Here is a 21385-nt window from a genome sequence, read left to right as displayed (position 1 = left end):
TGGATCGCAGGAACTCTTACACATTGTATTTGAACAGCTGTTAAAGATATACTATATACAACACATACTGGGAAGCAAAGAGCTGCAGTGCTCAGGTCAGCTGAGGTGAGCTGACTCTTGGTTGAACTTGTATAGTAACCGACGTTAACGCCTATAGTAGAGCGTAGGCATGTGAATTAGTATGTGTGCATTTTTGATGTGTGCATGCATAAACCAAAGCTTCTATGACATTAAACATTGCTCTTACATGAATCATTGAATGCCAGACCTCATTTAGAGGGTGGGTAAGAGATGTTGGTATAGTGTTACGAAATCAGTGGTTCTAACAACAGACAAGAGTGTACATTGAATTGAATTAAGTAAAAGATCGCTTCTTGTTTGTCAAAATGTGACAAACATACAGACAAAAGAAAAACAGGACTTTAGAATATGATGTCTGTTTTCTTCTGAGGCTTTTTCCAAAGCAAAGTTGATGAAAGATAAGAAAACTGAGCCGAGGTTGATCGTATCTTGCATAGCGACAAGTACACACTCGAAACTAAACCTTGCTGTGATTGGCACGACTTACATCTGCGTTCTGATAAGCAGTGACAGCAATGAACTGAGTCTCCGGGAAGATGAAGGTCTGAGCTTTGGATGACAGGAAGGCATCCTCAGTGCCGTCCTCCTTCACCTCCACGATGTGAAGACGAGGCTGGTACTTATGGAGCGACTGGAGCACGATCATCTGGAGAGGAGACACAGGTACTTTTCAGATATCTTTGCCATTATTCGATAGAAAACAGAAGAGATTCAGACAGGAAGTGTGTGGGCGAAGGAGAGATCCTTGGCAGGACTCAAACTGGGGACGTTGCAGAAACATTATTTGCGTCTCGGAGCACTTTTCCACTGTGACAACCAGTAATGTGAGTCACTTTGACTTGGCGTATGTCAGAAGCAGGATATGGAAAATTAACAGTGTATGTAGCACGTATTTATTGCGTAGATTTTAGAACGACGAATACAAAACAAGTGGTTTCAGAAGCTCTTAATGTGATGCCTAGATTTTGTGGTCGAAATGATGAATAGCTTCAGCCACTGAATATACACGCATGTACACCAATCAGCCACAACACTGAACACTGTTGCAGACCAAGTACCCCCTCTCATGGCAACAGCACTCCCTGATGCCCCCCCCCCACAATGCACCATGCCACACATACTGCTCTGGCATGGTCCGAGGAACATGACAAAGGGCTTGAAACATTCATCTGGCCTCCAACTTCCCCAGATCACAGTTTGATGGAGCATCCATCCACCTCACAACCCACAGGACTCAAAGGATCCACTGCCAACGCCCTGGTGCCAGACACTACAGGACACCCATGACAGGTCCTGTGTCCTTTCTTTGACAAGTCAGAGCTAAGTCAGATCTGAGGAGGTTCTACCATGGATTGTGGGTACCTCTTTTGCACCAGCATGTCCCATGAATACTCAATCAGATTGGGATCTTGGGAACTTTGAGGCCAGGTCGACATCTTGAGCTCTTTGTCATGTTCCACAGGCCATTCTTGAGGCAGTTTTTGCAGTGTGGCATTGTGTATTGTCCTGCTAGGGGGCCACTGCCATCAGAAAGTTGCCATGAAGGGGCCAGGACATGGTCTGCAACAGTGTTTGGGTGGTTTTTAGCGTATCAAGCAGCATCCACATGACTGCCAGTAGCAAAGGTTTTCAAGCAGAACACTGCACTGTAGCTAGATGATCATTGTTACTCACTTAGCCTGCCTGTGGTTTCATTGTTTCGGCTGCACACAGGCACGCACAGACAGAAGGAAGTATTAGAGGAAAGACAAAAGCTAGAGGAGGCAGAGAACAGGAAACGTTACCTGTGCCACATTATTGGTGCTGCCCTTGTTGTTGGTGAGCTTGAGTTTGCTGAAAGACACTTCCTGTCTCATCCAGTGAGCTCCTGTGTTGGGAGAGTCGGGGTGCATGTACATCCTGTTCCCTGTGAGTGCAAAAGCATACCGTGAGAAACATTAAAAACATTCTGAAAGTATTGCATGTGGAGAAAACCACTAAAACCACTATTATTTACACATTCAGTGACTCAAATCAAACATCAGCCACATTTACAAACATGCAACTTCATTCAAATGTTATAGACTGTGCACACGAATGAATCTCTCTGCTGGTACTTAATATTTTTTATATGAAAAGAGAGACCAGTCTCATTTATTTTTATTATTCTATTTATTGCAGTAAAACATTTCTTTGCAACTGACTCTTCACAGTGTATGCAAGTATGTAATGTGAACAGCAGTAGATATTGTGGATGTCATGAGCTGCCAATATTTCTCCAGAACAATAAATCACTTTTATGTGTGTGTTTATTCAGTGTGAGGGCAAGAAGCTGCTGTAAAAAAAATTTCCACAATATTTTACATAAAAAATTTCTTTGGTCGGAAAGAGTGACTATTTACTGCTAACAGGGACAATATTGTTTTCCTTCCTTTCACATTCGATGTCTTCTTCTTGCAGGATACCGTCTCGACGCCATGATCTTTCACAGCATCACCACAATGACCCGCTAACCTTCTACCAGCACACCACATAAGTGCACTATTAGATCTAATTGAGTATTGTCGTTTCACCACAGTTTCCACAACTATAGCACATCAGCATGTCACCTTTCCACAACACCTGGCACATGTGTGACAACACCTTACAGTGTCTCTCATTTATATAATTGTGGTTTGTCTATCATCAATCACACAAGAAATATCGTCTTGGTTGACTTGCTATCGTTTTTTTTTCATCTGAGGTGTGAACAGGAAGAAATAATGACTGACAGAGGAAGAGAGAACAAGGAGAATGAGATGTGGAGACATGAAAACCAAATCTGTGTCCTTTACAAAACTGAACAGAAAATAAGGACAGACAGGTCAAATCCAACGTGTATCATGAGTGGTTGAACTTAACACTGATATATCACAATATATCTGGGAGGTAGCATGAAGGGAGGCACATTTGGTGACCAATTTAAATACTTACAGGGAGTTCAAGTAGGGAAAAGTACTAAGAAGATACTTCTGGGCATTATGGATGATGGAAAAGTGGGGACCAACCAGTTCAGACAAAGACAAGGTGGGTAATGATAGCTTCATTTTCATGCCCAAAGTCAGGTAACTATTACAAAGATGTTTTCACGTCCCTTAAAGACATTTACTTTATTGAATTCCCAATGACCCCAATGCAGTCCGTCAAAGGTTCATTCAGGCTTTGAAGGACAAACCACGTGTCTCCAAAATGTCAGCTTTTAACGAGCTATTTCAAATTACCGACAATGCACTTTACAGATAACGTCGTGACCCGTCAAGCTGCCTAAATTCATGTTTATTTGTCATCTCTATATTTCCTGTTTTATTTTGGTAACCATTGTCTCGTCTCGTTTCAGATCCCACGTCCTGGCAAGTTTCCCTCCTTTGTGATTACTTGCCCCGCCCAAATGTGTTTCACCTGTGTTTCATTGGCTTCCTCGTCTTAGTTTATTTAAGTCCCTGTCTTCCCCTTGTTTGGGTCTTCTTTACCTTTGAGAGAGAGTTCCAGCGTTTCCCTAATGTTCCTTGTGAGTGTGTTTTTGACCGTTTTTGCCTATCAAATTGGATACTCTTGCCTGTGTGACTGAGCCTGAGCATGTACCGATCTGAGTCTGATGAAAGACCCTTTATCTGTGAGTCTGCTCTGTGAGTCCTTCACCAGTTTGTGCTTGACAGATCATCCAATAGGTTTATAGTTTATTTAGCTTATGAAATAGGGGACTTCTTCTAACCTTTAAAGAAACAGTTTAACCTTAAGTGTATCTGCATAATCCAAAATTGGAGAGTCATGATTTGAACTGGACACTTACCATGTGGTGGTTTAAAGTGTAGCCCAACAGATCCTGGATTCTGGAGGCTCATATCGATATTTGAAATCTTAGAAATCACATGTTGATTTATGGGCTGATCGCAGTGTTTTTTAAATATATTTCTGGGGGGGCTTTTCTTGCCTTTATTTGATATGACAGATGTAGAGTGAAAGGGGTGGAGAGAGTGGGGATGACATGTTTTTTCTAACAAACAATCTCTAAACGCATCCCATTTATTTGCTATTTCAAGCAATTGTGACCACGATACATGCAGTACTCAACATTTTACAGTGCAGTTGACAACTTGCCAGTTCTCTGTGGTGAACAAACTACGCAACAGAAGCACTTTTTACATTACCTTGAGTCTAGTTTGGCGTTTCTGTCCTAACATCTTATTACTTATCAGCCCACATGTACACCAGTACAATATATCGGGACTGCAGTAGCTCAGTCCGTAGGGACTTGGGTCGGGAACTGGAAGTTTGCCTTCTCAAGTCTTCGCCCAGACCAAATATGGAGTGTTAATTGGTTAACTTGCTCTGACATCTCTCCATTTAATGCATATATAGGTCTTATTTGTGCAGGTGTGTGTATTTCGGACCTGTGTGTTTGACAACGGAGTGAAAAAAAAAGAATTTCTTCCCGTAGATTAATAAAGTGTATCTTCTATCTGCAATAAGCTAATATTAGCCAATCTATCAGTCTAGCTCTCGAAACCTGACCCTCCCTCCATACAACATCATCCAGTTTATCAACTTTATTAAATATCATTTGCACTAATTTAACAGGTTATTTAATCCATCCTACCCTCTCATTAAACATGCACAAGATTTTTTAAAAACTGTCTCTTCCTTCTGATACGACACCGTCTATCACCGAGTCTACAGTCCCTCCCTTTAGTCCTCTCACATTGCCTTTCTCCATCCATCCACCAGATGCCCTCAGACCTTCCCACCTGTGCCAGTCACCTGACTTTCTCATCCACCTGCTCACCTGTTCCCAGTTTCCCTCATCAGTCCTGCAGTACACAACCAGCTCATTTCCACTCATTCCCTGACAGGATGCTGACGTATGCCTTTGCTTTCCGGCCGTGTGAACCTGTAGCTGATCGGTTGTGCCCCTCTTGGATCTGATGCCAAGCTGTAAGCCTGTTCCTGAACATCATGAGTAAGTTTCCCTCTGTCTTCTACCTGTCTGTGTTAAGTCCTCCTTTTGTTGCCTGGATTCACTCATTGTGTCACCTACATGCATACAGTAAATAACCCTCTCTTCCCAATTTGTGTTCCTTGATACTCATGCTTTCCTTAGCTGGAAAATGGAACAACAAAGTTACATTAAAATATGCTGTTTGATAAGGCTGATATAATCTATGATAAACGTAAATAAATGCACTTGTAGTTTCAGATTAGATGTTTTTCTAAGACATGAAGAAGTTCTTAAGCTCCATGATTAAACTTCTGCAGAATTATGGCCAGTCTGCAAGAGCTCTAAAGGAATATGTCACCCAATATTGCATACTTTGTGTTGTTTACTCACTCCCTGCAGAATGTCCGATGAAGCTGCTGACTTCAAAAAAGAAAAAGAAAAAAAAAAGTCCACAGAAACCTCTCAGACGACTTGTGCGTCATGACGCATGTTTTGGTTTCCCTACTGTATGCATGTAGGTTTGCTACGATATTGCTAAATAAACCACTTCCTCAAGATCCTCCATGTTGCACGCACTGAGCTGAAGTCTATTGACCAACATGCAGGGTTTCATGCTCATTAGCTGCTGTTCAATCTACTTTGTGTCAGTATCTTCTGTTGAAAGCTCCAGGAAGAAATGTGAGCATGTACTTTTTTAATCCATCACTTATATTTAGTGCCTGATTTAAGAAGGTTATTGTGTTTGGGAGGAGTATTCTGTTAAAGACTGAGAAACAATCTGAGTGACATGGCATGTTTGCAGCTCAGAATGGCAAGAATATGTGACTGAAAAAGTTTCAAAATAAAATTCCAAATGATGTGATGCTTAAAGCTCTGTTACAGGTCATGCATTAAAATACAGGAGATTTCAGAATAATACATAATTATTGAAGCAATATGTTCATCGCTTTTTTGTTGGAGCTGGTAAACATGGGACTAATTTTAATGAAAGTTAATCATTTATTTTGATAGATAGATAATTTGCGTTTTTTTATTTTCTATTCCTAATATGAATCTGCAAAATTACCAAACTTTTTAAATAAAATCAGTGAAGTAAAAAGTGCAATATTTCTCTCATATGTTGAGGAAAAATACTTGTGGAAGTATTAAGTTGCATAAATTGAAATTATTCCAGTTAGGTAAAAGTAGCTCAAAGTACACTACTTGAGCACTTACTAATCTGTCTCTTAATAACATGGTTACCATCCATCCTTCAGGTATTAGTAATTAAGGAATCCACTGACTATATGGTTTGATTTTCACACAGTCATTTGGCAGGAAACCTAATTTATGGAATAAAAGAACAATAATTTAATTGAAACAGATTTCTACAATAAAAACGATCCTAAGGTCATTCAGAGTTGGAGGCGTAAGACTTTTGGGGACTTGCATGTCATGTAATCTCTACCAACAGATATCTGCATATGAATGAAGTATGTGAAGGCTACGGGACAAAATTTTGGTTTTGTAAGTGTTCTGGTTTCTGTTTTGACCAGTCAAGTTTGAGCAGGCTATGGTTGCATGCAGATAAAAAGTCAATTTGGAGAGTGAAAGAGGCAGAACGCTCAGTGCAGTCTCAGAACCCATCAGCTATTGTCGGTGATTGTCCTTTACCTTAAATTTATCAGCTTTGTTCAGATGCACATACATGTATTTGTTTATAGAGATCAGTCGTCTCTCAACACCATTCTAGAGTCTCAAGTTGCTGACCAAATTGTCAACAATGGCATGGAAGATCAAGTCTTGGCCCAAATATCTGCTGGCTAGTGGCTACACAGGAACCCTCAAAATTATGGACATTGCCCCCAGTGGGTAAATGGTCATTAGGACGATTGCTAATAGGTTCCAAGACTGCATATCGTGACCTCATCCAAGTATGTAATTGGTCAAAACAATGCCCCATCTTCTCCTGTGGGAAGGCCAATTAGTGTTTAAGCTCATTTTTTAAATATCAGAAAGTTGCAAAGAGAGACCCTGTGTCCTCATATGAGGGCATCACAATTTGGGTTTACTTGACCTTATACTTCTGCTTAACTTAGACCTGTTGTCCTCATTCGTGGACACTTGTTTTGTGCCATCTAGTGTTAGTAAGAGCACAATACACTAATCCATGTAAAAACAAGATGGCCGCCATCTCTGCCAAGTCAGTCTGCATCCAACCCCGACATGAAAGTGGACAAGGTCCAAAACCTGATCACATTTAATGATTGAAACTTCTTTATTTGTGGTTAATAATGATTGGAGTTTGATATGGCAACACATTTGACCAAGTTTAGCAACAGTAACAAGCACTGTTAATGAGGAGGTACTCCTCTGAAGACATTAGGACTTTATTATCGTCTCGTTTGAGGACACCGGGACTTAATTAATGTTGACAGTGTTTAGTTTTGACAGTTTCTTATACTTATTGGGCCCTACTGATCCCGAATAGCTAGGAGAAATAAAACAAGCATACCAAACAAAAGGTTGGGTCTCAGGAGTAAAGTAATTTGTGGCACCCTTTTGTTGTGTTTTCATGTATCTTTAATAACTGTAATTTATATTCTTTAATCATGAAAATGTTCCCAAGAATGTGTTCTGATTTGAAACCTACCTGGCATGTTGCCCTCTGCTTTCCCACACTGGACCCACTTGCCGCCCTGATACCTCCAGTGGTGCTGATCAGCCAGGACCACGTCCACGTAGACGTTATAGTGAGCAGACGGATCCAGAACACTGATGTTGAAGCTCAGGAAGGGGAACATCCTCCTGGATAAACACACAAGGAAAAGCATGATTAGTGTTGGAATAAATCTAAATTATTTAGGAATGGCAAACAAAAAAACCCATTTTTCTGCCTTGAAAGACTAAGAAGTATAACAGAAATCCACTCTGACAAATTATTCAATGCAAAGTGATCCATGTTGTTGACGGTGGAAAAAACATGCAACTAATAACATGGCAGATAGTCTTTTGGTCAGCTTTTCCTAGTCTGACATGTTTTTCACAATGACCTCCTTCAAATCATGTTTGTACAAATCATTTGTGCCACTAATGGTTCTTTTGAGCAGTCTCCCAACCAACTGTATGTTTTGACAAAAAGTCCTTCCCATATGGTAAAATCAAAGTCTTATGTATTATCAAATGCAAAAAATAATGACCTCAGTGCAGAGCTCTTTAAGGACAGTAATGTATTGAAGTCAGGCAGAGGGGAGATTCCTGTTCCTGTTCTTTACTCCAGCAGCTGAAGAATCAGGAGCAGTAGTAACGGGGCGAGTGAAGGTGAATATTTAATGCTGCTGTTAATAAAAGATGCCTCAGAAGCTGCTACTGATTGCTGGAGCTTTACATGTTGAACTTAGTTTGAACACAGAGGGCTTCAGTGAGACGAGGTAACCAGGAGGTCAGGGCGTCCCCTGGGCTCCACGGCCCACGGAAGGAGAGGGGCAGGCTGGGTTAAACCAAGAAGAAAAAAGACACACACATAAATATAAGACATGGACACCGAATTCTGAAAAGCCACAGACAGCTGTGACAGTCTGCAGCAGCATATTCATGTATACTCAACACGTTCAGAGCACATGAGGTGTTGATAGAAGCACTTAGCGCTGCAGGATTACTAACCCTGCTGGGGTGTTCTCATTTTATGTTGGAGCAAAATAAACAAAATCGTTTTCTGCACTGAGTTGCCAACATGTTCTTAACCCAACTTGTCAAATACCGCCACTTTGTCAGTGGAAGTAACCGTTAAAATATGACGTGCTAGGTACCCCTTGTTTTTACGTTCATTTCCTTCAGTTTTGGCAACAAAAGCACATGGCTAGGTTTAAAACAAACCATCATGGCTTGGCTTAAAATACGTACAGTTGTTACTTAAGTCAGTGCAGTGCAGCTATGAGCTTGTACTTAAGTATAGTCGTGCTTTGAGCTGAATGCCAACACACAAAAATGCTGATGTTTAGTAAGTTTACAACCTTCACCATCTTGATTTAGAGTGTTAGCATGCAAACATTTTCTATTCAGCACTAAACACAAAATACAACTGAGGCTGATCGGCTTGTCTTTAGTTTGTGAACAAATACCTACAAAACTAAAGTATTGGACAAATCAAAGTTTTGTTTTGATGGTGGTGCTGCAGTAAAAGTAATTCATCAGGATTCATCCTCTGGGGACCATGAATTTATGCACCAAACTCCTCCTGTTGTTGGTAATAAAGGAAAGGCTCTCGGATCACCAAAGTCAGCCAGAACACAATCTTGTCAACCTTGTCACATGTCAACATTTGGTCATGGACTTTTCACTCTGATATGACCTGCAAGGTGCCCTGGCTGCACTGACTGACGTTCTGGGACGCCGTGTCAACTTCAGCCTGTTACATGTGTTGTATGTTTTCAAAATACACTTCGGTTTTCACAGGAAATGTACGGTTTGCATACAGTCTCTTTCAGAAGAAATGTATTACATTGCTACAACACCACAAAGTTTTTTCTTCAACAACAAATGCACGTGGATACATTTGGTCAGTATGTGGTTTGGTTTAGAAAAAAACAACAGTCGGTGGTTGTTGGGCCCATCCTTCGTAATACTCAGATTTTCACCCCCTTAACTTACAGTGTTGTCCCACTGTATTTCCCCCTGTTACACAATAACGGCAACCAGCCACGTATCATGCCGTTGTGAAAGGACAGCTTTTGTGGTTGATGTCTGACGCTGGAAGTCACTGCCCAAATGCCGGTATTCGACAGCACCTCGAAAGCTTGCTAATTAAGCCATATCTTGTTTGTTTGATCCATACAAAAACTCTAAAAAGTCTAAAACCAACAAGTTGTGAGGGTTATGTTCTGAGACAGAACAGGCTAACTGTTTCCCCCGCTTTATGCTAAGCTAAGCTAACTGTATACTGGCCTGCTTTATATTTAACATACACTGTAAACCCCACTCACTTACTCAGCTTAAATTTTTTTGGAAATGGCTTGCACTCAAAACTTTTAGTTTAGTACAATACAGTGACATAAATGTTTTAAGAACACTAGACACAATTCTGACAGAAATTTTAACAAACTTTTTTTGTTGTTTGAGCATTTAAGTCTGTGCCATATACACATAAAAACACTGAGTACATGTTTTAACAACCATTTTTTTTAATTTAATTGAACCATAAACATATATATTAAATGCACAGTGATAGTGTTGTTAATTAGCCTAAAATTGAATAGGCTTAATCAGCTTTATAAACTTAAGTCAAATGAACTCAAATATCAAAAATTGTTAGCTTAACATAAAAATTATGTCAAGCTCATAAGGGATGAGTTTTTGTGTCAATTTAACATATCGTTTTTATGTTATTTGGACAAGCTGGGACATTTGTGTCTACTTCACATGATAATTTTGTGTCACTGATGGATTTGGCTTTACAGTGTACAGACATTAGAGTGGTACACATCTTCTCATTTAACTCTGTGAAAGAAAACAAATGAGTGTTCGTCACAATTTCGTTTAATAGAAATACACTCCAAATAAACCTCTGAGAGAGGACCGATTCATTTGCTTCATTCTCATTCATGCTATGTGCTTGCATATGAACCTGCACTGCACTCTGGGTCTATACGAGGTCCCCAGCGTGTAGTTGGTGTTAATAAATCAGGGCAACATGTTTGACTTTTGGCCCAGCTGTTTTGCACTGGCTAATAGCACCTGAGGCTATGGAGCATTTGTAATGAGTGATGGGCAGCAATCACCCCCAGCTATCCACCCCCCTTTGATGAGACCAGTGTGAAGAGTGAGTTTTATTTTAAACCACACATCCTGCCTGAAGTATGTTTGCAGCACAATCACATGCTTTTAAAGTTGTTTTATTTCACTGCAAATGAATCGAAAGAGTTCAGAAACAAGAAGGTGATTTACTGTTTTCTTAAATTAGTCATTGTAAAAGTGCAAAGACTGTATAAAAAAAACAACCTTCCTTTTCAGAAACGCCCTTGTCTTTCTTTTCTAAGCCTTTTTGCTGTGGGTGGAACAAGTAGATAAGATCAGGTCTAAAATATTTGATCTCCTGATGCTGGTCAAAAACAAGGGTGAGACTTCTAATAATAATTCAGTCTGAAATATGTAAAGCACGCTACATGTTTGCAGCACTGTTTAGGCAAACTAGAAACACGTTATCTCATCTTAATGGAGATTCATGTGTCCTCCCTGCAGCTGTGTGGTCATTTAGTGGTGTAAAAACAAGTGAGGTGTGTAAAGAGATAATGCTTTCGAGGCTAATGTTAGCAGGCTAGTGGAAAACCTGGAGGGTCCGTCTGTGTTGATGATTTTTGTGTGTGTGTGTACATGCATGCGTTTAAACAGCAAAAAGAGTCGGTTAAAAATATATTTCCCGAACACAATGAATTTATAAAGTCAGGCAGTTGTGACAGCTGCTGTAATGGATCGCTTTGTTTTTTATTTCTGCAGGAGGCCATGGTGACATTACTCTGACACTGGGTATTAAACTTCAATACATGCAGACTGTGTCCATGGCAGAAAATATTAAAGATCGTCAAGTATGGAATAGTGGCATTATTCCATGACATTCACTAAAATTGTCCAAAATTGGCAACATAAAAATGCTTCCAATTTTTGACAGTTTGATTTAGGTTAAGTTCTTATACTTCTCTTAAGACAGCTGTTAAAGGATGATGCTGGTCATTTTATTTAATATTTTTTATTGTTAACAGATCCCAAGAATAAGATCAAAACTAACAATAAATGTATCAACAAGTAGTACGTGTGCATGACAGCCTATAGCTTCTTCCTCTGTGTCTTAGAGCTCCACTGGTGCCCAAAAACCATTAAAAACACAAAAATGAGCCACACTGTTGCACTGGGTGACCTGTTCCTTTGTTACCATGAACACACACACACTGTAGTTTATTTTGGCTCTGTCACACACACACCACAAATGCTCACTAGAGCAACAAAATGCAGATTCATCCACCGCTGGAAATAGAGCCCAACAAATGCACATTTTGCTCTGTTCTGAGTTACGGTTGATAAAACTATGGTGACCAACTGTTTACTGAGCCATTAAAACAAACAACAAACAAAAAAACTGTATAGGTGACGTATTTTATTTAAGATTTACATCTTCACCATAGGAACAAATTGCCATCATAGAAAGTGTAGGGAAGTCTGAAAGTTTTGAAAAATGATAGAATGCAGTACAAAAGACACGCACATTCCAACATCTGATGGAGTGGGTGCTGGACCCAAAAAAGACATCTGGCAAAGTAGAAAAATAACATGTAATCTTACTATATAATGATGAAAACTCTGTGTGTCTGTTCCATGTTTTTCTCCTCACTGACTTTTTTTTATAGTCACAAGTGTGTAATAAAGTATAAAACAGTTTGTTTCAGTGGTTGAACATGGTACTGCAAAAACAAAACTTCAAATGTAACTCTGTGGGTTAGGGTGTCACTATTCAAGTCAAACTGTTCACAACTGTTCATTTCAACACCTGAACATGGCTGTGCAAAAACAAAATTGCAAACACACCACATCTAAAAGTCTGTGACTTGTTCATTTTGTAACTCTGAATGAATTTTACTTGCTCCATACACCAAGCAAGGAACATCCTTTTTGTCTGTCACACCGACCTGGCCTGTGTGAAATGCTCCAGTAACACAAAGTCCCAATATCCTCAAAGGAGTACTTCCTAGTTAACAGCGTCTTAGCTTGTTACTGTTGCTAAAATTGCTAAAATATGTGTGCCATATCAAACTACAAACATAATTAAGCAAAAATAAACAGATTTCAACCATATAATATGATCAGGTTTTGGACCTTGTCCATTTTTGTGTTGGGATCGGCTGCAGACTGACTTGGCAGAGATGGCAGCCATCTTGTTTCTACATGAATGAGTGTATTGTGCTTTTGCTACCACTAGACAGCACAAACAAGTGTCCATGAACGAGGACAGCAGGTCTGAGTTAAGCAAAATGAAGTATAAGGTGCGGCAAACCCAAAATGTAATGTCCTTATTACTTGACCTTATACTTCATTCTACTTAAGTTAGACTTGTTGTCCTCATTCCTGGACACTTTTTTGTGCCATCTAGTGGACGTTTGGACCAATTTTAGCAACAGTAACAAGCTACGACCCTGTCAAATGGGAAGGACTCGTTTGAGGATATTGGACTTTATTATCCTCTCGTTTGAGGACATTGGGACTTAATTATCCTTGACACGTTTAGTTTTTTATACTTATCGGGCCCTACTGATCCCAGACAGCTAGGAGAAATTAAAAATGCACCTAACAAAACCTAACAAAAGGTTGGGCCTCAGGAGGATATGAGGACGCAGGGTCTCAGGAGGTCAAAAACGCTTGAGTACTGAAACTCAGATATCGTACTGGCCCAAGTATTTACGCAATACTCAGCCTGACACAACTCAGACACTGTACATACTAATATATTAACACTGCCATATATCAGAAACAATAATATTTACCCTATGTCTTTGGTTTATTGATTAAAAATGTCAACTTATGCATGTATTTTTCTTGAATTTGTTCTGCACATGCTCTTCCAAAAAAGATCTAAAAGTAAGAGAAACATTTCACATGGTCAAATGCATTCAGGATTGTGTCTCTGAATGACGGCTCTTTATGCCTGTGGACTGAGCACACACACACACACACACACACACACACACACACACACACACACACACACACACACACACACACAGAGTCTTCCTACCCTTAAGTAGTAAGACAAAACCAAGCCATGAGCCACAAGCGGTCCCAGTTGGGTCTTTCTGGCTACATGGCGAGTCCGGTTTAACAATCAATCATAGTTCTCGGTGAAACAAAATCGTGGCAGCAGCTCTTTAGTGGCTCGCGAAGAACAGGTGAAAGGGCTCCTCTTCCATTGCTGCGTTTAATACAAGTGAAAACAGAAACTCTGCTGTTCAGCATATGAATGGATCAACCCACCTACACTGTGTGAGAGTAATCTAGAAAGTGGATGAGCAGTTATCGTTTTTGCTCCACTGATATTGTCAATTTACTTATACTGAGCCTTTTATAGGAAATCAGAACTTGGCAAGGGGGGAAACCATAGAAAACACAACACAGAGGGTATTTGCATGCGTGGGCGGCACTCAGGCTTTTTTTTTTTTTTGTTGCTGAGTTCAGAGACAGAAGCTGAAAAACACAAAACACATGATGGCGTGCAGTTATTGCCGGTGTGGTGGCGTGAAGCACACAGTAGCTTTGCTGCTTTCGTACTAGTTCAACACATAGGATTTTATTTTCACGAGGAAAACAGCTCTGTCTGTTGGCAGGAGACTGAAACACTGGTACATGGACTTGCTCCAACACCAGTGGGAATCAAACCTGCAGCTCTACAGCTACCAGACAGACTCCCTAACCAACCTGCCAGTGTGCCACTCTGATTCACTGGAAACTTGACAGTAACGACAAGCGGCTGGCTCTCCCTCAGCCTGATCCAGGTGTATACGCACATGAATACTCATAACTGTAGTCTTTATTCAGACACAATACGGTAGAAACAGATGAGTGTGGTGAACCAGCAAGTAATACAGAGACAGTACCACCGGTGGTGACATTTAAAAAAAAAAAAAAAAAAAATCAAAATAAACTGTGTGGATGTTGGAGAGAGAGGAAGACGAGGGGGGTTGGGTAGACAGAGGGCGCGGGGGGGAGGGGGAAACCGCGGGGGGGAAACAGAGGTTAGAGAAAGGGAAAAGGAAAGAGCAGAGGGTGGAGTGAAGGGAGGGAGGGGTGAAGGGTTTGTCTGGGGGATGCACGGCAGAGGCTTGAGAGGAGAAGAGGAACTGGATATTCACCAGGGAGAGGACTTTTCTACATGACCGCATCCGCTGATTCATCTGGACAGGAGTTCAGGTCCAGTTTTTGTCACCGTGCGTACGCTTGATCATCTGTGACGAAAACATGCCAGTCTACAGCTGCTGCCGGACACAAGCAGTCTTTAACACAGACGCTCTGGCTTATTGCAGAGGAATTCAGTGACTAGACGTGTTGAAATTACTGTTGTGTAGTGCAGTTTGTCATCTGATAGCGTTGATTGATTGCTTCATACCTCATAAAGAATGACTGCTGTGATTCTTTATTTTTCTTATCTACAAATACTATGAAAAGACCAAAACCAACAACACGTCAATCAATGCTTTCAGACTTTCACATCAAGGTGTAATGTAAATATAAATCTTTTAAAATAGGTCACAAATATATAATTTAATTTTTTAAAAAAAGGCTCAGTATTTTCCTGAAACAGCTGGGCACTGTAGTTTTTATGAAACGTTACTCAAACAGGAGGACATTGTGGATTTATTGGGAACTATTCTGGCAGCTGAATTAATCTACATTCTGTTCTAGTGAGTATTTTGTAGTCTCTAACGACTCTTGTCAAATGCCAAAGCGCTGTCACTCCAAAGTCGTCGGTCAGTGACTTCTGGCGTGAGACAAAGACAAAAAAAGCTGCCCTTTCACGTCAGCATGATACACAGCCAGTCGCCATTATTGTTTAACAGCGCCCGGCGGTGTTGGGGGAAATACGGCGGAACAACGATGAAAGTTAAGACAATGAAAATCTGAGTTATGGTGGGTGAGAGGGGAGGTGGATGAGTCCAACAGCCACCAACCTTCACCCAGGAGGCCGGTGTTCACTTCCCGTGTATAGGCACAATGTAACCACGTGCGTTTGTTGTTGAAGGAAAAAACGCCAATTTGCAGTGTTGTGCCGATGTAGTGCTTTTATTTTGAAAGAGACTGAATGCAAACTGTACATTTTCTGTGAAAACGGACAATGCATGTAGCAGGCTGAAGTTGACACGGTGTCCCAGAACGCCAGTAACCAACACACCCAGGGTACCTTGCACGTCATATCATATCATATCATATCATATCATATCATATCATATCATATCATATCATATCAGCGTGGAAAGTCCATGACCCAGCGATTCAGCATGCTGAATCGGCATCTGAGCCGGCAACTTCAGTGGTTCAACTTCATTCACAACACGAGAAATGGAAGTGAGGAAAGTAAACAAATGGCTAAAGTCAAGAAGGAGTGAGATCAAAAAACACAATAAATATCATTTGTTCTTACAACTAGTCGTGGTATTAATGTGCTAACTGGCTAACTAGCATCTTGAATCCATCCTGCCACTCCTGGTTTCCCCTTTTTCAATGATGAGTACAGACTACCGTCGTTATTTCCTGTCGTGCAGACACAGAACAGATGTGCTGGCTGGCTGTTAGCTGTAGTCTTTGCAGGTGCGACTTTTTGGCCAAGACACAGGCGATGTGTGGTGATGCAACAGTTGGCCTTCGTCGCCACTAGTTCTCTGATGTCAGTCTGGTGTGTCTGGGCCTTAAGACAAGAGTCTTGTCCATTTTTTTATGTTACAGTGTAACTGAAAATGTGATATTTTGCGAACCTTAACCAAAGTGCATTTGTTGCCTAAACCTAACACAGGAGTCTGGACGCAAACCCGTGGTTCTAGTGTCAATGTCCTGCACTTTGTGTGCCCACCGTCTTCCTTGTGAAGTCTACATGGTACATGAACGTAGTGTTTCCTGAAAGAAACGTTTTCTCAGAATATGATCCAAGCTATGACGTTGCCACAACATCCTAATTCAGAAAGAAGTTTAGTTACATTACAAACGTCATTTCTGTGTTTGTCGCGGTGTGTGTGTTCATGGTAATGAAGGAACATGTCGCCCGGTGCAAGTGTGGCTCATTAATGTGTATTTAATAGTTTTTGGACATGAGAAGAGAAGATCCTGTACACCGCTCTTGCTCAGCATCACAGTTCATTGGTTATACTAACATTTCGGTCCCTCTGGATCTTCGTCTGGAGTATTTGACGAATCATTTGACAAAATATTCTGTAGGAAGGTCCAGAGGGTCCCTAACACACAATTACATTTTAGACAGTTGGATGTGCAAATATCAACTCTGAAAAATCATTTTTGGACGAAAGTGGAGCTCTATGGCAAAGAGAAACAGAGACACACACACAGTGCTTGTTAGTGGATACATTCAGTCTGTCTTGGTATGTTGGCAAAAGTTAAAAGACTAATCTCATGTGTGGGAGCAAAGGCATGTCAATAATCACACAACAAATTAGCAGTGTGTTTTTCGGTCCTCTCAGCCTCAGTGTTTTTATTAACCCTCTCTGAAACCAAATATAGAGAGCCTGGCCTGTGGCTCAAGCAGCGGTGGACTTCACCACTCAATTATTAGAAGAGGCTATTCGCACAGGAAGGGGAAGGACAAGTTTAGCTATCAGAAAATATTGGCACTAGATGTTTCTGCGAAAAGCTGCCTATATGCACACATAAACAGCTGAACAGGAAGTGACAAGTCATATTCTTAAAACCTTGAAATAGTCCCACTTCTGCTTTCAGACACACAGAGAACGAGAATTAATTCACAAAGCTTCCACATATTCCTTAAAACTACTACTTCTGGTGCTTTGATAAGAAATATCCTCCTTAAAGTTGTTCACTGACGTGTCTCACATTACTGCTTTACACTGTATTGAGATATCTGCAGCCTGGCACAACAGAAGACGCCCACTATATTTTCCTTGGTGATGTGAGGTGATAATTTCCAAAATATGACATGCCTACTTTGGAAAGAAATATTCAGTGACTATACATGTAGGCTTAACTTAGCAGCTGTGGTACATTTTAAAATACTACATCCTAATTTAAATTATTTTATGAGATTAAAGTGCTAATATATGTTCCACATAAAATCCCCCATTTATGTGAACAATGCTGCTTTTCTGCTAAACTTGTACTCATAGCAGAACTCTGTAAATAACTACCTTCAGTTCTTCGGAGCCAACATAAATCAAAAGGATTATTTCCTCTCTAAAAAACACTACCAGACATCAGACTGATACATGTCACAGTTTGGACTCAGTGGAGCAGAGCGAGCAGATGAGCATGATTCCTCTGAGTCCAAATTTTACTCTGCATTATTTCTCTGAAGGGTGTCCGCGTGGTGAGAACTTAGTCAGTCTTATCTCCTTCCTCGAACACACAGCGCACAGTATGATCATGCAGAACTCTGTGAGCATGACTTGGGAGTTATTAACTGCCTTTAGATCTCCTCACATTCAGGCACATGTCAAGTATACAAATACAAATGTGTCTTTATGGCAGCAATAAAATATTCAACTGTTTTTAATTCCAGAAAAAGTCCCCTTTGTATGAATGTGCTTCTTCGAAACAATGGAAGGGAAAAGTTTGTCCTCTTGACTCATATCCAGACTGCACACAGCCCAGGTGTGGGATCAGCTTATTGGTAAAACAAATGAATGAGGAAAAAAGCTTCACTTTCTCTTTTCAATCTTAGTCACTTTATTTCCTTTTTCACCTTATCAAAAAATCCCATCTAAAATCATCTTTTGGCTGTTTTCATTTTTAATGTGTTCAACTTCTTTGACAACAGAAAATGCACCGTGCGCAGGCTTAGATTTTTATTTTGACAGAATTAAAAACCACCATACACTGATGCGGGAAAAGCAAAAAACTGATGCATACAAATTCACCACGATGCAGGAGATTAAAGGGATAGTTTGGATTTTTTTTTTGAAGTGGGGTTGTAGGCTATGAGGTGCTTATCAACAGTCAGTGTATTAGATACAGCAGACGTTAGTCGGCACACCCCCAGTTTGGGGAAGCAGGCTGGAGTCTGACACGGAAGCTAAGCAGCGTACAGCTGTGGGTGGGGGTCAGCAACAAAACATATTTTAGCCACCTAAAAAAAGTTTATGTGTATGCCATGTTAGGAGTATTTTCACTGCTGTACCTTTGCGTCAGACAGTCCGTTCCAACGGGAGAGCTGTTAACTGCTTCAGTTCCTTATCAGTGCTCTTGTCAAAGTCACCAGACTCCACCAGTAATTCTAGCTCGCTGAACACAGGAGCTGTTGGTGTACCGCTCACCCCTCCACAGCAGTAGAACTGGAGACATGCCGACTGACATCTACTGTATGTAACACCTGTACCTCGCACAACCCCACTTAAAAAAAATATGAACTACTGCTTTAAGTCTTTGACACTCCAAATTTCCTGGGGGAGAACCCCAAACCCCAGTTTCATATGTGTCCCCCCAGGTGTTGAAAGTAAACCCACGCCTTTGACACAGTGTTTATATCGACTTGGACGCCCCGCTGTGTGCAGCCTCAATGAACTTTGCCTTGGTGCATGAGTCAAAAAGCAGGGCCTGAAATGGCCCCAACCAGTGTGGTGATCCGAATTTAGCTCATGAGAAGTGCAGATGAATTCGGCCCCCTTTGCCACAGGCCATGAAAATGTCTCTAGATTTCAAAGCCCCAGGTGTGGTATATGAGCAAAACTTCTGAGAGATCTGTCAGGGCTGTGCACCCGGCGTCTAGTGCAGGCTGAAGAAAGCAGCAAAAAAAAAAAAAGAGAATCTAGTCTTTTACTTCCTGAACTTCAAAGGTGCCTCACCTTCTCAGCGTGGCCATCTAAAGACTCAGTGGTGTTTGACCCTTCTCTATACTTTTCCTCTAGAGCTTCTTTCACCTTTTTCTCCCATAGATACCAAGGTTTTGATTAACATTGCAGACCCTCAGACTTCTCTCTAAAATCACAGCGAAATTATTGTAGCAGCCCGAACCCAAGATGAAAATTTAAGAAGGATATCGCCTCTGATATTGAAAAAAACTCTTGGTACTGCTCCTCTGCTGAACTCCAAAATCTTGCAGGAGTTTTTTGTTGTTTTTAAAGAAAGTCTTCCATCACTTAATGTGCTGGATATTTGCACTTCTGCATGTCAGCGAGGGGGTTCAGATAAAAGGGAGGGAAAGCATTTTGAAATTTTGTGAGGTTTGTGGTTTTTGCACAACATGAAAAATTTGCCTCTTTGTCACATGTGGAAGGATGACACCTCCGCGCCCATTCCTTTTGTTACTGCGGGTAGTTTTTACACTTTTGTGCAAAAAAAGTCTGACAAGTGTGTGTGTGTGAGTGTGAGAGAGAGAGAGACAGAGAGAGACAGAGAGAGAGAGAGAGAGAGAGAAAGAGAGAAAGAGAGAGAGAGAGAAAGAGAGAGGGGAAGCTGAAACAACATCTTCTAAAATAAAAGTATGCCATGTGTTTTAATTACATGTGTTTCTGGACAGCAAACTGCCAGAAGTGGTTATGTCAAACACACACACACACACACACACACACACACACACACACACACACACACACACACACACACACACACACGCTTGGAGAAAAATAACAAGAAAACACCAATTTGCAGCACAAACTACCTGAAACTTTCTCTGGTTTCACAAAAACTACACACACACAAAAATTTCCAGTAAATGTGCTTCATGCAAAAATGTCAATTTCATAAATAATCCACGTGATTAAAATGATCATGCCGTAAGGTGATGCATGCAAACAGAGCAACTTGCAATTCTTGTGTTCAGGTTTAAAAGGAAAGAGAAATGTCAACAAACTGAACTTCAAAGAGGCCAACAGACAATTTAAGTGCACCCAGAATAACCCTGACAGCAGGTGTACCTGCAGGAGTCAACCAGAAAGTAAAGAAACAAGCAGGTCAAAGGGGAGTCATTTGCAAGACTGTAACCTGCAGCTGGTAAATTGAAATTCTTGGTCTAAAATTGTGAATCCCCTCGGTTTTAAAACCAGAAAAACACGCACTCAAAATGCGTAAAAACAACCACAAAAATAAGTTTAACTATGAGATTATTTCTAATTAGAATTTAAATTCAAATAAGACGTGTCGCTTCAGCTGACAGGCAGAGTCAAGTGGAAATATCAGTGTCCTATTATGTGACAGCGCGCTTGTTCTGTGCGCAGATCCGGCTCATGAGAAAGCGATGGCCCGAAACCTTCTGTCAAACACAAGTGTCGCGTATTAGTGAATTAATCCTCATCGACGTGACTGCGTCTTAATGCTCGGTGACCCGTCAGAGGGGCCCGGCAGCGCCGTCTCCTCCTCTCTGCTCTCCGGTCAGCAGCTCCGAGAAGATCTTACCAAACGCTCGACGTGTTTTAATCTCGATTTCAGTGCCATCGTTTCCACAGCCGCCTACTCCAGATATCGCGTTGAGGTGTAACTATGAAAAAGTTTGTTTAAGCCCTCTCAGTGTGAGTAGAGATAAGACATTAAAAGAGTTTGATTTTTTCCGCTTTTATTAATATTAAAATCACACAATGGGAGGGTGCTTTAACAGATGTTTGACGATAAATAATTTAAGAGAAGTAATTTAACTGCCAGTGTTGCAAAATGCTGCCTAAA

General features: G+C 40.8%; 1 protein-coding gene across 2 annotated transcripts in view; it reads right to left on the bottom strand.

The window, feature by feature from the left end:
• tbx21 (T-box transcription factor 21) overlaps positions 1-21385 on the bottom strand; it is a 54377-nt gene that overhangs the window by 7417 nt on the left and 25575 nt on the right. For both annotated transcript variants that reach the window (XM_049563478.1, XM_049563477.1), the window contains exons 2-4: positions 7668-7822; positions 1866-1987; positions 569-727 (exon numbers count right to left, since the gene is read on the bottom strand). In XM_049563478.1, the coding sequence (XP_049419435.1) occupies positions 569-727; positions 1866-1987; positions 7668-7822 (436 nt within the window). The remainder of the gene's footprint in view (positions 1-568; positions 728-1865; positions 1988-7667; positions 7823-21385) is intronic.

Source organism: Epinephelus fuscoguttatus, linkage group LG20 (genome assembly GCF_011397635.1).
Source record: "Epinephelus fuscoguttatus linkage group LG20, E.fuscoguttatus.final_Chr_v1".
NCBI lineage: Eukaryota > Metazoa > Chordata > Actinopteri > Perciformes > Serranidae > Epinephelus > Epinephelus fuscoguttatus.
The sequence above is the reverse complement of the archived record's forward strand: the minus strand, read 5'-3'. Positions and strand labels throughout refer to the sequence as shown.